A 16433-nucleotide genomic window follows, 5' to 3' on the forward strand; every position below is an offset into this window, starting at 1 on the left:
ATACCTGGTGGAGGAAGGAGTGTGCTGGAGCCACGGTCTTTCCAGCAGTGCCCAGCAGCAGAGCAATGATGCACACTGAGACACAGGAGATTCCTCTGAAACAGAAGAAAAATGTTCTTTCACTCTGCTGGTGGCTGAACACTGAAACCTGTTGCCCAAAGGAGCTGTGGAGCCTCCATCCATGGAGATACCTGCATTCCCATTGGAGATACCCCAGTCCCAGCAGGATGTGGCCGCAGACAACCAGCTCCTGGTGACCCTGCTTTGAGCAGGGGGGTTGGACACGGTGGCCTTGGGTGGTGCCTCCATCCCCAGGGCCCTGTGGCTCTGAGCTGCTCCCTGCTGTGGGGGGCAGTGCAAGATGCAGTGCAGGAGCTCAGCAGTGCAGTCACCTGCCTCCGGAGGAGCCATCCCCTCTGCCAGAGCCAGAGAGTTCCCTGCCTGGGTGGGCTGTGTCCTGTGAAGCAAACCAGCACACAGGGTTGGGCTGGCACGGGCAGGTGTGATGCCAAAGGGCATTGTCATCACTCTATGCCAGTGATGTCATCCAACGGAGCAGGGCTGAATCTGTGAGCAAAATATCCCCAGGTATGGCATGAGAGCTTGGCTTCATCCCACTGGAGCTGACTGCATCTAGGGAGCCACGTTCCCTTGTCCTTGTCTGGATCCTGCTGTCACGAGCTCTTGCACTGATTTCCTGAGACATCTCAGCCCGTGCAGGGGGTGTGTTTGCTGCACAGGACCTGCCAAGCCCAAGAGGTGGTGACAGCCACAGCACAGGGAAAGGGTTTCTGCATATTTATAGTAAGGGCTTGGAGTCTGAAGCCACCCAACTGAGGAAGCAGTTCACAGGAGCTCTGTGCAATTCAGTGTAATGATGAAACCATGTTCTGTCAGCACTGCGTGCGCTGTTTCCCAGGTAAACCTGCTCTGGGAGCCTCTGATTTGCTCATGCTGGTGCCACTGGAAAAACTGGGTGGGAATCCATAACTTCCAATGCCCCAGTAGCACGAGGCATCAGCAGCACAGGGAGCGGGCAGCACAGGGAATGGGCAGGAAGGGAATGGGCAGAACAAGGCTCCAGCAGCTGCAGCACCCTCTCCCAAACATGTGGCACTACCACATAGCCAGGACCAGCTGGGATGAGCTGGGGAGGGCAGCAGGAAGGGAAAAAGGAAAGCCCTGGCAGTCACTGTGCAGCAAGATTAGCATAGGAGCGTCATGCTGGAGAGCATATACTCCTGACACAAATCTTTACATGATCAGGGAAGGAGGCAAGATGACAGCTGTAATCATAACCCCACTCAGTAAAATAAAATAAACTTTCAAGCAATTATTAAAAATTGAAATGGCTTCTGCTGGCATAATCTGACAACACACTGACGGGGGAGCAGACATGCATCACAATAAAGGAAAATCCCACCAGGAGAACACAGTCTTGTTAGATAAGGTGATACCTCATATAGCTTAGATGTTTCATGAAGTCCCTGCCCCCAACTTCACTGTAAAACTGCCACTGAGATCAGACTGTTTTGCACTCGGGCTCCCTTTGGCCCCCTCATTAAAGCTTCCACCAGATAACATAGGCCAGATCTCCCAAGCCCCAGTGGGGACAGACCCTTGGTTGTCCCAGCAGGGCACAGAGAGCCGTGGTGACCCAGTAAGGCTCTAGTCTTGCCTCAACCCCATGGGACTCCCTGGCCCAAGCTCTGCCAGTGGACCCTCCTCTGAAAACACAAAAGATCTGTGGGGAGTGGGCTGAGAGCCATCCCCCCCTCCCACCTGCCTCCAGCCTTGGAGCACCACCCATGGAGCAGCAGAAGGAATCCTGGACAGATATTCTGGGGGATTAAACTCTACTTTCATTCTTTCAATGGGTGTGTTTTCTTTACTGGTCTGACTCCGGACTCATTCACAGTGACAATACACCAGTTTTACCCCACCTCCCTATATAAGCTCATGTCTTCTTTTTGTGTTTTGGGTTTTCTCCCCAACTCCTATATCTAGCTGTTCATTTTTTTTATCATAAAGCAGATTCAGATCAGGTATCCAGCAACTTTAAAACAGGTCAATAACAAGCAAAGTCTGTTTAGTGCTGGGAGATGCTTTACTCTGCCTGTCTCTGGCCCTTAGAAACCTCCCAAAGTAGTCACTGGAAGCTTTGAGGTGGTGAATGTCATTCTAAAACAACATCCCATACCTGTAGCATCAACTTGCTGACTAGAGGTGGCAATCCTCTGTCAATGGAACTGAAGCAACCAGCTCAGACCAGACCCCTGCTGCGGGGCATCGAGTCTCTTCCAGCAGCTGAGAAGCAGGCCTTCAGGAGATGAGTGCTGATCCTGGAGATGCAAGTTGGGAGGCTCAATGCTCTTGGCTGGCATGTTCTTACTCACGCTGTGAAGCAGCTATTTGCTGCCGAGACATACAGGTTGGGTCCCCACAGGGTGTATGACTGTGAGGCCTCCATACCTCCTTGTCCAGAGGGGAGAGAGTGCTTAAATGGTGCCTCAGGAGACAGAAGCAAAAGAGATCAGAGCTTATAAAACAGCCCTGGTGAAGGACCAGGTTGGGTGACCACAGAAGAACACAATCTAGGAGGACCTGTTTCCTTGTGTGCTGGTCGAGAAATCCACAATCTTCAACCAGAAGTGGTACAAATCACCACCAACCCAACTGCTATGACACTGGCACAGAGCATGGCTAAAAGCTGGTTGATGTAGCTCCAGCCCCACCTTGCTTATCTAGATTAACAGGCCCTTTGCTGAGGGCATTCTGTAACATTACCCCTTACAGCACTGCAGTGGTACTTCTTGCCTGGAATTCTCACCATGGCAATGGGAAGAGTTTAGTGTCACGGTTTGTGGTATTTGGCTGTAGCCACTCTGCCAGTTCTGGAGAAGACACCAGGGCTCACAGGTCACACCTGGTGTTGCACAGAATTTCAAAGAAGTCAGAAGGAACCCCAAAAAACGTATGCAAATATATATACACACACATATATGTGTGTTTGCATGTATCCCCGTTCACAGGACAGTGCCCCTGGGGCCAGGTGCTGCTTGTCACCTCTGCTGCACCCACTGTCCCTCTGTCCGTCCTTCCACTCTGCTGAGCCACCAACACACATATATCTGTAAGGATCCAGCCAGGTTTTATTAAAACATCATCTTAGGTTTAAAAAAGCCTTATAAAAGCCCTTCAGAACCCTGCAGAGGCAGGTGCCCTGCCAGCTGGCAGGGCTGGAGCAGGCAGGTGGGTGGGCAGCAGGTGTGCTCTGGCTGCAGACACAGTGGGCAGGGCTCCCAGCCACCCACCAGTGCTCCATTTCCTGGGATTTGAAGTCTCCACCTCACATCCAGTGGAGCTACTGATCTCCAAGAGGCCAAGGGAAAGGCCTGCACTCCTGCTCCATGATGCTTGCACCCAGCAGGATGCCCAGCTCCAGGTGAGGCAGTCAGGGTGCTCACAGACCCTTCCCCAGGGCGATGGCTGCAGGGCTGACAGCTGTCCCCCTCCTGCAGCCAGCACTGGGACCTGGGGACATCGGTCCTGTGCAAGCCTACAGTGGCACATGGGCCTTGTCTTCGAGGGGGACCCCCCAGCAGCCCCTGGACTTGGCATGGGGCAGAGATTTTGCTGGCTCCTGTCTCTAGGTGCTGCCAGGAGTGACAATGCTGTGGGAAGTGTCCTCTGGGGAGGAGGTGGTGGCAGGGAAGAGGGGGCCAGCTCTCCCCCAGCCCAGCCTGGACTCAGCGGAGCTGCAGCTCTCTGCGTGTAGCTGAGCTCTCTGCAAGGGGAAACCCACCTGGAACTTCACGGCCATCTACCGTCTATTCTCACGAGCTGGTCCAACCACAGCCCCAGGTCACACCTTAACCCAGAGCGGGACAGGGCAGCACCAGTGAAATGGGGAAGCCGCAGAGGGGCTGCCAGCGCTCTGTGCTGGGGGGGCAGCCAGCCCCGCGCCCTCTCCCCACGCAGGTGCTGCTTTCTGTGGGTGCTCCACGGCCAGGCTGGGTGGCTGCAAAGCAGGGGTGGCCCAGCAGCGCAGAGCGGCCTGGCTCTGCTGCTGCCCCTGCTGCTGCCCCTGCTGCCCCTCCTGCTGCCCCTGCTGCTGCTGCCCCTGCTGCCCCTGCTGCCCTTCCTGCTGCCCCTCCTGCTGCCCCTGCTTCTGCCCGTCCTGCTGCCCCTGCTGCCCCTGCTGCTGCTGCCCCTGCTGCCCCTGCTGCCCCTGCTTCTGCCCCTGCTGCCCCTCCTGCCGCCCCTGCTGCCCCTCCTGCTTCCCCTGCCCCTGCTGCCCCTGCCCCGCTCCCGCCCCGCTCCCGTCCCTCCCGCCCTCGCCGGCGGTTACTGCCCGGGGGCGGTGCCGGGGGCGGGACGGGCCCGGCGGGGACGGGGCTGGTCGGCGCGGCCATGGCGGTGTTCGTGACACGGCGGATCCCGGCCGAGGGGCTGCGGGTCCTGTCTCAGGCCGGCGGGTGAGCGCGGGGCGGGCCGGGCCCGGGCCTGGGTCGGGGCAGGGGCCGGGTCTGGTCAGGCCGGGCCGGGCCCGCGCGCTGCCGGTGCCGGTGCCGGTGCCGGTGCCGGTGCTGCGGTGACGGGCCGCGCTCCCGCCGCAGGTGCCTCGTCCAGCAGTGGGACTCAGAGGAGCCGGTGCCGCGGGCCGAGCTGCTGGCCGGCGTGGCGGGGAAGCGCGGGCTGCTCTGCCTCCTCTCCGACCGCATCGACCGCGAGGTGCTGGAGGCCGCGGGTGGGTGCGAGCGCCGGCCCCGCTCCCCTCCCCGGCCCCGGCGCTGCCCGGGCCCGGCCCCGACCCCCCGGCAGCCCCGTGCTCCTGGTTCTTGCAGGACCCGACCTGAAAGTCATCAGCACCATGTCCGTGGGGTTCGACCACCTGGCGCTGGACGAGATTAAGAAGCGGTAACGGGCCCTCCGGGCTCGGACCCCTCATTCCCACCCCCAGCCTGGCCCCTCGTTCCCTCGACCCGCTGCTCCCCGCCCCCCTTGGCCCTTCTCCCTCTTGCAGCAGCTTGCCCAGAATGTTGCGGTAGCACCCCCAGGCTGGCAGTGTTTCCCCAGAGAGCTGTGCTTGCCTTGCAGAGGGATCCGCGTGGGGTACACCCCCGACGTCCTGACCGATGCCACGGCAGAGCTGTCGGTGGCTCTGCTGCTGGCCGCCTGCCGCCGCCTGCCCGAGGCCGTGGAGCAGGTGAAGAAGTGAGTGCCCAGGGCAGGCTGAGCCCCGCGGGACACAGCATGCTGTGCTGGGCGGGTGAAACAGCTGGGGCCAGGGTCTCACCTGACTGGCAGTGACCATCTCACAGGCCAGGGCAGGTCTGTGACTGCTGCTCAGGGGCTGGGAGAGGGCAGAACCCCCCCCGCGTGCCAGGCAGGGGATATGCGGGAGAGGCCACCCAGGCCACTGCAGATCCCTCGAGGAAGGTGTGCTTGGACGGTCTGGTCAGAGCTCACTGCCTGTCAGTCATTCCAGGGCTGTGGTTAGTGAGGGTACACCCCCACACGATCAGTCCGAAGGTGGCTGCTGCTGCCAGCAGGCTGACCTGGGTCACTTGAAGCAGGAGCCTTGGAGTGCCTGGTTGTAAGATGACCTGTGCCAGAACAGGCTACCTGCAGCCTTGTACTCTCTGGTGTACTTGCCCAAATGCTGGTCTAGGCTCTGAGCAGGCTCCCCTCTGCTGCTCTCTGACATCTTGCTCTCTCTGCTAGTGGTGGCTGGACAACATGGAAGCCCTTGTGGATGTGTGGCTATGGTCTGTCTGATAGTACCGTGGGCATCATAGGTCTGGGGAGAATAGGTAAGTGCAGGTCAAGTGCAAGATTTGTGTCTCCAGTGATGGCAGGGTGGTTTTGGAGGTTCAGCCAAGGTGGAGTCTCCAGTGCTCACTTCTTTGAGGGAACAACAAGAGGGCTGGGTAGACCCACAGTGACCTTGACTCTTCAGGCCTAAACCTTACAGCTTAAAGCATTCAAACACATCCACTGCCTTTGAGTGCTACAGGAAAATGGACATTGTCCTCTCTATTTTCAGTTAAACAAATGCCTTAACAAAGTCCAAGATGACGTGCTTGTCATCTGTTTGTTTTCAGACTGTCAGCAGGTGGCTGTTTCTTTCCACACTGTTCAGTTTGCTGCCTAAGGTAGCTTCAGGTTTAGCTTCCCTCGGCTCCCGCTCCACAGTTTCACTCTGGCGGGGAGTTCCCTCTTGCTCTCCTGAGGAGGAGCAGCAGACATCCATCCATCCATCCATCCATCCATCCATCCATCCATCCATCCATCCATCCCCCATCTGCCTGCCATGCTCCAGGCTTGGAAGTGGCCGTAGGAGCCATCCCAGCACATCCCCCCTTGGTGGGGCCATGTCTGTGGGGGCTGTGCGCGTGGCCACCCCGTGCCCAGGACAGACAGATGGGCAGCCCGGGCAGGCCTGGTGGCCCCGCAGCAGCAGCCACAGCAGCCAGACCTTCTCCCTCGCTCCCAGGACAGGCCGTTGCCCGCCGCCTGAAGCCGTTTGGTGTCAAGAAGTTTTTGTACAGTGGCAGCCGCCCGAGGCCGGAGAGTGCCGCCGAGTTTGACGCCGAGTTCGGTGAGAAGGCGCCGGGAGCAGGGACTGCTGTCGGTCCAGGAAGTTTCATTCCTGCAGGGAACTGGAACATCATGGACAGGGGGGTGAAAGTGGCAGCTGCCCCTGCGAGGAGGGCAAGGGTCTTGTGGGCCACCCCCATGGGATGGGCACTGAGACCTCCTGCAGGTCTTCACTGGGAGGAGGTGTTTGCTGGAAACAGCTTTAACATCCTGCTTTGAAAGGAATTTCACTGTCCAGCCAAGCTCCAGTGCCTGAGCTCCAAATGGGACCTTTCTGTGGTCCTGTTAGAACCCAGTGCTAGTTATTCAATCAGAAGCCAGTGCATTCCAGTGGGTACTATTTTTGTACAAAGCCATTAGCAGACCTTGGCCTGTTCCTTGTGCTCTCCTCATCTCCAGGAGTGAAAGTGGCACAAGAGGTTGTCTGGAGGTACCATGTAGACAGATGCAATGGTGGTATAAACTGCTGTTGCTGGATTTTTCTGTCTGAACAGGAAACACACACCAGAGCTTCCTTTGGGCCAGACGGCTGAAGGATCACTGGATTCCCTTTGGCTTTATTTTAATTTAAATGTGAAACCAAACACTGCAGTAGTGCCTGCAGGAACATGCAGGGGTTTTTTTCAGTGTTTGCTGGTACTTGTGTCTCCCCATCAATGGAGAAGGGTCAGCCAGATCTCTCTGGAGCAGCACTTGCTGGCGAATCTCGGGGATGAGGGGTCTCTGGGCAGGGTGAGGCCCCAGGCCGAGCTGTGACCCATGTCTCTGCGCTCAGTCCCGCTTGCCAGGCTCGCTGAAGAGTCGGACTTTGTGATGGTGACCTGTGCTTTGACCCCGGCTACCCAGGGAATGTGCAACAAGGACTTCTTCAGCAGGATGAAGAAGACCTCTGTGTTTGTCAACACGAGCAGGTGAGCATAGCCCACTCTCCTGTGTGGCTGTGGGTGTAGGGGGTGGGAGCTCTGGGATGTGCTTCCTCTGGGTGTCCAGGCAGCCTGTTCAGCCTTCATGGCTGCATCCCCCAAGCCTATTCCCTGGCAGGTGGCCTCCTCCCTTCAGCCTCAGGCCTCTTGGGATCAAGCGAAAGGCAGGAAAAGTTGCTCAGGGGGCTGCAGCCTCTCTCCTCCCCAGGGCCTGTGTCCTGCCCTGGTGGGATGGGCAGGTGTTGGATGAAGGGAGGTGAGGCTGAGGGATTGCCCAGGGTTGCCACTGCCAGAAGCCATGCTCTTGGGATGGAGGTGGCAGCCACAGGGCTCTTCTTCTGGGTCCAGTAGTAGCCCCCCAGCTCCCACTGCCCTCTGGCCGTGGTGGGACAGAACCAGAGCAGCGCCACACATGGTGGTGGCCCAGGACACCTGGGGCTGACCTTGCCTCCCCCCTTGGCTGCTGGTGCCCTGGGGCCTGCCTTGTCTCCCTGCTGTCCTGGTGTGGGAGTGGGAGCAGGAGCAGCCCCTTGTGCTGGGAGATTCAGGCACATGCAGAGGGGCTCTGACCTCTGCTCAGGCAGGCTTGGAGACCCAGGTGCCACCACCCAGGCTGTCCCATGTCTCTGCCTTGGCTGTGCAGCCCTGGGAGCCCACCAGGACCCTTGGCAGCAGCACCAGCCTCTCCCTGTGCTTGCCAGGGGGGCCGTGGTGAACCAGGAGGACATGTACGACGCGCTGGCCCATGGCCAGATCGCTGCTGCAGGCCTGGATGTCACCACACCAGAGCCACTGCCCACTGACCACCCCCTGCTCTCCCTCAAGAACTGTGGTAAGTGGGGGGCTGCGCCCCCTCCCTGGGCACTGTGGGGTCCCCTGTGCCCATGGCTGGGGACCTGCTGGGGCTGTGATGAGGATTCCACATCCCCACCTGCCTGCTGGTGCAAACAAGTGCCAGGACAAGGAAGGACAGGTGTATGTAAGCAGGCTGTAGGTAGCCCCACTCCCCACAATGTGAGGAGCTGCTGGAGGAGAACACCTCATCAACATGATGTAAAACAAGCATGGGAGGTGTTTGAGTTCTCCAGAGAGCTGTTGAGACCATCTTGTTTTTTAAAACCTTCCTGATGGGTCTCCATTTGATGGCCTGAGGCATGTGGTGAAATTCCTGGAGTCTGATACCAGCAGGTGCCTGAATGATGAAGGACGTCTCTGCTCATGCCCTGCCAAGCTTTGCTGTTCCCTAAGCTCCCAGGTATATATTCTGCTAGAGGAGCTTCTCATGTGGCTAAGGAGCTGTGTGCTTCTGCCTAGGGGGTTTTGGCCTCGGCAGTGCTGCAGGGCTCACTAGGAGCTGGGGCTGGTGCCGCTGCACGGGAGCTCCAGGCCCTGAGGGGCTAGCGTGTCCTGGTGTCCACATCCTCAGTGAGTGTCAGTGAATCCCACAGCCCTCAGCTGCAGAGGCTAGCCCATGCCTAGGCTGTGGGATGCCCAGCTGTTCCTTTGTGGGTGGTCTGCCTGTGTTCTGTGTTCAGGGGCAGTTTTCCATGGGCTGTGTTCTGGGTAGGAACAGGCATCAGGCAGGTAGGATGGGGCTTATCCCAGGTCCAGTGCATGTCTGTTCTGGAGGAGGTAGTGGGATGAGGAGGTGGCTGGCCTGGCTGCTCTAGGGCAGTGTTGTGGCCGGGCTGCCAGACCGGGGCAGCAGCTCATCACTGTTGGTGTTGCTGGTGCTTTCCATGTGCCTGCTGAGATCTGCCCTGTGGGGCAGGATAATGTTTCAGTGCAGGACATCAGCAGCCCTTGGTGTTTTTCTGGGATCCTCCTTGTTCCAGGCCTGTGTGTGGCTGGTTTCCCACGGCCGTGCCAGCTCCATCCTGCAGGCACCACAGGCTGGACATTGTCCTGGGGTGACCCAGAGACAGCCCCTGGTCACTGCCTGCCCTCAGGCTGGCCCGGGCACAAGCCAGAGAGGCTCACTTGTGTCCCTCGAGGCAGAAGGATAGCAGTGCAGCAGGGAGAAGGCACTGCTTGGTGGTTGGAAAGCAAACGTCTGCCATTGTCTGGCCTGTTAAAGGTACCATGGCAGGGTGCCTGTTCCTGTTGGAATGCTCAGCTTCCTGGAGTGGCTGGCCCTGCTCAGAGCTGGCAGCACAAGCCTCTCACATTGCTGAGCACCCTGGCTGCTCAAGCTGCACCCCAAGGGTGAAAGCTGATGGATGCATCTTGCACAGCCAAGTACCTGAGCTGCCTGCAGCAGCAGGATGTCCTCTCTCCAGGGGGGAAATGTCTGTTCCAAAAGGTAATCATGGAGACATCCATGAAAATTTGGAACTGCCTGCAACTAGGTGTCCATTTCTGAAATACAAGTTCATAGCTGTTCGTTTGATTTTCTTTTTGCTAAAACTTCTTTATTTGCTTTCGTTCTCATAGTAGACAGTGTGAGAAATTACAAAAGCAGAGACTTTCTGGAAGTATTTGCAGGACTTAAGGGATCTTAAAGCTCTGGAACAACACCAAGACAAAAATAAATACTTATGTATTTATTTTCACAGAAATGAGGCTTTGATGATCCTGAAACTAGTAATAGATTTTGCCTAAACTGCCAAATAGTTTCAGCACCTGGAGGAACACGGCTTAAGTAGAGGAGGAAGAAGTGTTGACATGACTTTCACAGCAAACAAGGAACCCAGGCTGGATCTTAGCTGGGGGAGAAGGGACCTGTGTGGCCTCAGAGTCCTTCTGGGGAGACCCGTCTCCCCAGGGCAGCAGTGTGTTGGGGTTCAGGCTTGGTGTTTCCTGGGGGTGCTCTCTGTTGTAAAACAGGCTGTGGCCCAGGCTTTTGTGCACACCTGGGGCCAGTAAAGCAGCTTTGGCTTGTTCCTTTGCATTGCATGAAAGGAGCCTTTTCCCATAGATGGTTAAAACCCCTGCCCTGCTGTGGAGCAGTGTGTCAGCTCTGTGACTGGGGCCATTTGCCTCCACACTTGCTTTCCAGTGCACCAGGGTCTGTAAGCCCGTGATGTTTCACAACACTCTGCAGGCTCTTGCCCTGATACCTGTTGGTTCCTGCCTGCTGGGGGCAGAGCCTCCCAAAGCTGTGTGCCAGCTGGGCAGCAGCCTGTCCACCTGCTGCTGGGAGAGCACTTGACACCTACCACCAGCTGTGAGTCCCTGCAGGAAAGTGAGCACCAAGCCTGAACACAGGAAGGAGAACCCACTCTTGGCTGACTGCTTTTGGCCTGGAGGACTGAGAAATGTTACCCGTTCATCTGATGTCTCTTCTAGTCCCCAGCAGCCGATGATTCTGTTTCATGCTCCACATCCGATGTGAGCTCCTGGAGGAGCAGCAGCTGGTGCAGCAGCTGGGTTGGCCCCTCATGGGGAAGACCCCTCAGAGGCCGTGAGAGGTCAGGGAAGGTAAGAAACGAGCAGGTAACCCTCCTGTCCCCGCAGTGATCCTGCCGCACATCGGGAGCGCCACGTACGCCACAAGGAGCACGATGGCTGTGCTGGCAGCCACCAACCTGCTGTCCGGGCTGCGCGGGGAGCCGATGCCCCACGAGCTGCTGCTGTGACCGCCCCGTCCTGCCTCCCCGGGAGCCGGGCAGGCCCGTCCTGTGCTGCGCAGCCCGGGAGCTGCTCCGCGGCCATTAAAGAGAAGCAGAGAACGTGTCGGGCTCGTTCCGTGGGGGAAGGGGCGTCCCCGGGGTGGGGGGAGCGCAGGGCAGGAGGGGCTGCGGCCTTGGCAGGCGGAGGAGGGTGTCGGGAACACGTTCTCTCGGGAATGTCGTGTGTTCTGTGTGCGCAGCGAGGGAGCTGCAGCGCCCGTCCTGGCAGCCCGGCTCCCGGCGTCACCGGCAGCTCCGTGCCCGGCTCCCAGCTGATGACAGGGCGCAGCGACGGTGCAGTTCCCCAGCACTTCCCGGGGGCTGCTGTCAGACCACTGTCCTGAATAGGTGCCAAGGTGTGACAGTTCCCTTTTGCAGGCTCTGAAGAAAAGCAGAACTGGCTGGTGTGGCTACCCTGGAGCCTCTAGGTCTGCCTTTTGTACCTGAAACCAGTTTGGGGCATGGCTCTGAAGCAGATTGCAAACTGGAACTCGGTTCTCTGGGAGGAAGCTCTGCAACCTCCAGCCTCAGCTCCCCTCCCAGTTAATTTTTTCCAAAACATGCAGTGATGCATGTTATCTTAAGGGGAAACCAGAGCTGGTACCAAGCCTCTAGCTACCAGGAAAACTGGATGAGCACATTTTGGGGGCTTCATCTGTCTCGCAGCAATTTCTGAAAAGGGGGGCTGGAACCCATTTCTCCCTGCCAGTCTAGCCCATCGAGCTCCTGCTGCAGCTGGTGAACAACTGGTGAGGTGAACTCTTTGGGATGGCGCCTGTGTGCTGCTCACCTGTTTGAGGGCAACATGCCCCAATGACACTGTTTCTTTAAGGAAAGGAGAAAGTGGCTGTGACATTGCACTGGCATGACAGGAGGAATTCAACATGTTTAAAGCTCCTCAGAAATCTTGCTTGTCATGCGTGTGGTGGCTGTGATCCCAGAGCACCTTCCTGCTGCATGGGTGGAAAGGGTCAAGGTGGCTGTTTTCCAGTGCCCATGAGGGGTCTGCAGCAGAATCCTGCTGGGTGAGCACACAGCACTGCAGCATCCAGCCAGGCTCTTGAGGACAGGAGCAGCTCGTTCCTTTTTTCAGCAGGGGCTTGGCTGTGGGCTTGCAAAGTTTGCTTCCCAAGAATAAGGCCCCTTACCAGTGTCACCCCACAGTGAGCTTTCCCCAGAGTCCTCTGCAGCTGCGACCATCCTTCCCAGTCTGCTGCAGGCGAGCCCAGGTTGGAGGTCTGCTCTTCCTCAACAGGGAACTGAGCCCTTTGGGGCCCCTGGGGAGTTTTCTCTGGTTAGGAGCCACAGACCAGCAATTTTGCCATCCTGCACAGGCAGCACTTGGGGAGCAGTTCTGAAAAGGTCACTGCACAGCAAGGGAAAATATCCAACTGGGGTTTTCAGAATGAAAGGCAAGGATTTGATGTATAGGATTGTTGCATTTTGAAATCAACAGCTGTGTTAGACAATCACAGTCTCATTACTTGGTTGGAGCCAGAGACTTGTCCTGGGTGCAGTCCTGCAGCAACAGCCCTGCCACATCTGGACACATCTGCAACTTGTGGGTTTGAGTTCCCCGTGTATGAACACATGTATGATGAGGGAGCTAGTTCAGTTTAACTTCTTTATGTTCTGCCTCTGTGGGGTGGTGTGGAGTCCTTGGCAGGCCCAGCCCTGCCCCAAGGCTGCTTGGGGCAGGTGCCCCGTAGCTGTGCCAAGGTGCCATCCCCTGCTGCCCTCCTGGCACCACAACCAACCAGGCAGGGACAGCCCTACCCGCTGCCTGCAGGACTTGCCCACAGACCTGCTGGCCATGGCCATGCGGTGCCACCAGCCTGGCCAGCCCTGCAGGTGACCCTGCTGCCTGATGGGGAGGTCCCTCTCACCCTTCCTGGAACAACCTCCTCCCAGCTCCATCTGCTCCCAGCCCTGGTGCTGGGGAACCTGGTGAAAATCCAAGCAGGACCTGCCTGGATCTCTGTAATCTGTGGCTCTCACCTGCCCACCTGCCTCTCCCAGCCTCATTGCTTTTTTCACCAGGTTCCAGCATTCAGAGCAGCATCTGGAACAGGGACAGTCTTGTCCCCATGGCTGCGGTAGGTGTGAAGAGGAGGAGTTGATTTAACATTTCAGCTCACCTGACCCTGGGAGGATCCATCCCACACACAACACAAAGCACTCTCCGCCAAGGCAGGTGCTGAAGCTGCTGAGCAGTCACGAGCTCTGCCAGCAGCAGAACACCTGCACCAGCCACCTGGATGCTTCTGCCCATACCCCTCCTGGTTTTCTTCTGAAGCCAAGACTGGAGCAGCTCCATTGGCTCCCACTGCCTCAGGAACCCACCATGTGCTCCACAGCCCCACGGTGACATAATGCAGGAACTTGTGACTGTGGAGGAGCCACCTTCAGCCAGGACTGAGCCTGATCAGAGACTGCTGCTCACAGTTTGAAGCCAGGTTGAAAAGTTGTCCCTGTCTCGGGGTGAAGCTCTGGGATTTTTGCTCGGTGGCCATGGGCTCCCTGTGTGCAGCCACTCTGGCTCCAGAGTAGCCTCTTGACCAGCATCCTTACTCACCCATCCCAGCCCTGACCCGGGGCCTGCCAGAGCCTGATACCCTCTGTGTGCCCTTCTAGGTAATCCACACTAGGAGTGTTTGATACTTCATCCACATTTACTTCTCTGTAGGCATTTGATGGATTCTGACTTAGCAGAGTGATACAAACATACTGCAATCACAGCACGAACACAGATCTAAGGTGGAACTGCAGCACAAACGTGATGCCCAGCACTGGTCTCCCAGTGCTCCACCATCACAATCCTGGGCTTCTCCAGCTGCCCGGAGGGAGCAGGAGAGCTGGAGACAGATCAAGCCCGTTGCTCTGTTCAGTGCTCTTTTTAGCCAGCGTTCAGCACTCACACTTTGTTGGGCTGAGCCAGGTGAACCTCCCTATGGAGCCCCTTCAGTGATGTTCGGGGTGGACAGTGTCACAGCAGCTGATCCACCCTGCTGACAGACACGTGTGCGCGACAAGGGCTCCTGTCCCTCTGCACCAAGATCAGCTCCGCTGCCTCCGTGGCCGCCTGTGCCCCAGCTCTGCCCGTCCCCTGCAGGACCCTGGGGCTGAGGTTTCCCTGTCCCAGCGGTCACTGCCCTTCGGCAGCAGGAAGGGCTGAAGCTCCCAGCCCGGCAGCCCAGCCGCGGGGCGCTGGCGCTGCTTCACCCCGGCCATCCCCGCTGCCTCTGTCCCGGGACACTTCCCCAGCGGCACAGCTGCTGCGGCCCGCCCGAGAGACCCGGCAGGGACCGGAGCTGAGCAGCAGAGCGGCCCTCCCGTGGTCGCAGGCCGGTCCCAGCTGCATCCAGCGGCTGCGGGAGATCTGAACGGCGGTGCCAGGAGCTGGGCTTCAACAGACGAGGGGAAAGTGTCTCTCGCCTGCAGCTCAGGGGCTGCCCCGTGGTGCTTCCAGCTGCAATGCCCACAGCTCCTCTTCACCCAGGCCTGGGCAGGGGCTCTCTGTGCCCGCTGGCCAGGAGGAGGAAGAGCCTCTTGCTTCCTCCTGCAGCCTGGCTGTAGCCCGGCCAGACCCTCCTGGAGGAGACCCCAGCCCCGGTGCTATTAGCAGCCCGAGAGCAGCGCCCGGAGGAGAGCCCGGGACAGGAATCACCGCAAGGTGCCTGTGCTGCTCTGTTCAACTTTCGTTAGGGTCCAGCACAGGGGGGGTTTCTGGCAAGGGTAAAACAAAGTGCACGTTGAGAGCAGCTGTTTAGTGTTTTCTCCATTCCTCATCCTGCACAAAAGCTGAGCAGGACGCTGCATAATAATCCAAAACATTTCTTAAGAGATGAGAGGTAGCAGCAGCTGGCAGCACCCTAACCCTGGTAGTGAGGGAGAGGAAGCACACAGAGAAAAGCCTGTGCTGGCTACTAAAGTTCATCTGGTACGCTCTGTACTCCTCGTTCTGTCCCTTGGCAAGTGTTCTTCATGCTGAATTCTCCACGTGAATTTCTCTTGTTGTTAAATGAGCCATACTCTAATAGCAATAATAGCTATTGGAAGGTGTTCATTAATTAGGTATTGATGCCGGCTAGTTAAAGGATGACCTTTGCTTCATGCCTCAGAGAGTGTCTGACATGTTTATCAATATGTTTTGATTCACAAGCCTTGCTGATTATTGTATGCCTGTCCATCAGATGCAGAAAGTGTTTAGGAAGTTTTTAATGAGACCTTTGCTGACCAAGGAAAGGTTTGTGGGCGTGGTGGTAAACAGGAAGGTAGTGGGCTCCTGAGCATCTCAACTGACTGGAAAGTTTCCAGTTGGCGTAACAGAAATCAGAAGGATTTACCCCGGTGTGAAAACCTTGGCTGTATTTATTACATGGGTGTAATTCCCTCAGGTTAGTGTGCAGGTCTGTAGGAGTCTTGAGTTTGGACACTAAAGATTCTGGTGCTGGTGAAGTTACTGTAGCACTGGAGGATGTTGACTAAATACTAAAGGTGTTATTGTGAACCCTCACAATGTGAGAAGTAGTTAAGGGTAAATGAACTGATCTGGTCTTGATTTTCAGAGTATATGAAGAAATGGACATGAGTTTGTAACTAAAGGCAGCCAGAGCATATTGTGAGTGTCACATCTTGGAATTTCTTTGAGGTGAGAACCTGCTGCAGCTGTCCATCATTTTGCTCCACTAGCCACAGAAATCACTAGTGCAGCCTTACTGAAAAGATTTTGTTTTCTAAAAATACTTTGAAAACTGCAAATGATAAAATGTAAACCTCATCTCCCTGCTTCTGCTTAAAGGATCCTGTAGTTATTTAGGCAGGTCTGTGTGTGGCTGGTCAGAGCTGAATCCACTGACAGCCAAGCAAGGGTGAGACTTTCCAGGTGTCCATCTGAGACAAACACCTCTCGGCAGGATCTCTTGCTCAGTAAGGTCTGGACCTGCTCTGTGCCAACAATCACTGGTCAGAACTTTGTGCCACCATCAGGTCATCAGCCTGTGCAGTGAGCTGCAGCAGTGCCCAGGGCAGAGCAGCTGTGCTGGGCCTCAGGTCACTGCACCAATGTCTTCCCACAAGGAAATCAGAGAGCAAGAGTGGATGTTGCACCCATGAGCATCCATGGATGTTACAGCTGTGTAGTAGTGACAGAATTTCAGCAACAACCGTAATAACAACCTCTTACACAGAGTATATTCTACCAGGAACAAAATTGTCACTGAGTAGAGCACAGGCTTTTATAATTAGTTTTTGCAAAGATCAGGAATTTCCTTACAGGCCAGGATGTGGAGCAGGG

At 56.9% G+C, this 16433-nt stretch overlaps 1 protein-coding gene across 1 annotated transcript; it reads left to right on the forward strand.

Annotated features, from left to right (window-relative positions):
* Positions 1-4367: 4367 nt before the first annotated feature.
* Positions 4368-11197, forward strand: GRHPR (glyoxylate and hydroxypyruvate reductase). Its single transcript, XM_051643540.1, has 9 exons — positions 4368-4478; positions 4620-4750; positions 4848-4920; positions 5101-5217; positions 5728-5816; positions 6500-6604; positions 7379-7514; positions 8228-8358; positions 10983-11197. The coding sequence occupies exons 1-9, from the start codon at positions 4414-4416 to the stop codon at positions 11102-11104; spliced, it is 969 nt and encodes a 322-aa protein (XP_051499500.1). The 5' UTR covers positions 4368-4413; the 3' UTR covers positions 11105-11197.
* The last annotated feature ends 5236 nt before the right edge of the window (positions 11198-16433 follow it).

Source organism: Apus apus, chromosome Z (genome assembly GCF_020740795.1).
Source record: "Apus apus isolate bApuApu2 chromosome Z, bApuApu2.pri.cur, whole genome shotgun sequence".
NCBI classification, from domain to species: domain Eukaryota; kingdom Metazoa; phylum Chordata; class Aves; order Apodiformes; family Apodidae; genus Apus; species Apus apus.

Coding starts and splice junctions, on each gene's coding strand:
- GRHPR (XM_051643540.1), top strand. CDS start 4,414: ATGGCGGTGTTCGTGACACGGCGGATCCCGGCCGAGGGGCTGCGGGTC. Junction 5,218..5,727: donor GCCGTGGAGCAGGTGAAGAA/GTGAGTGCCCAG, acceptor TCTCTCTGCTAG/TGGTGGCTGGACAACATGGA. Junction 5,817..6,499: donor CATAGGTCTGGGGAGAATAG/GTAAGTGCAGGT, acceptor CCTCGCTCCCAG/GACAGGCCGTTGCCCGCCGC.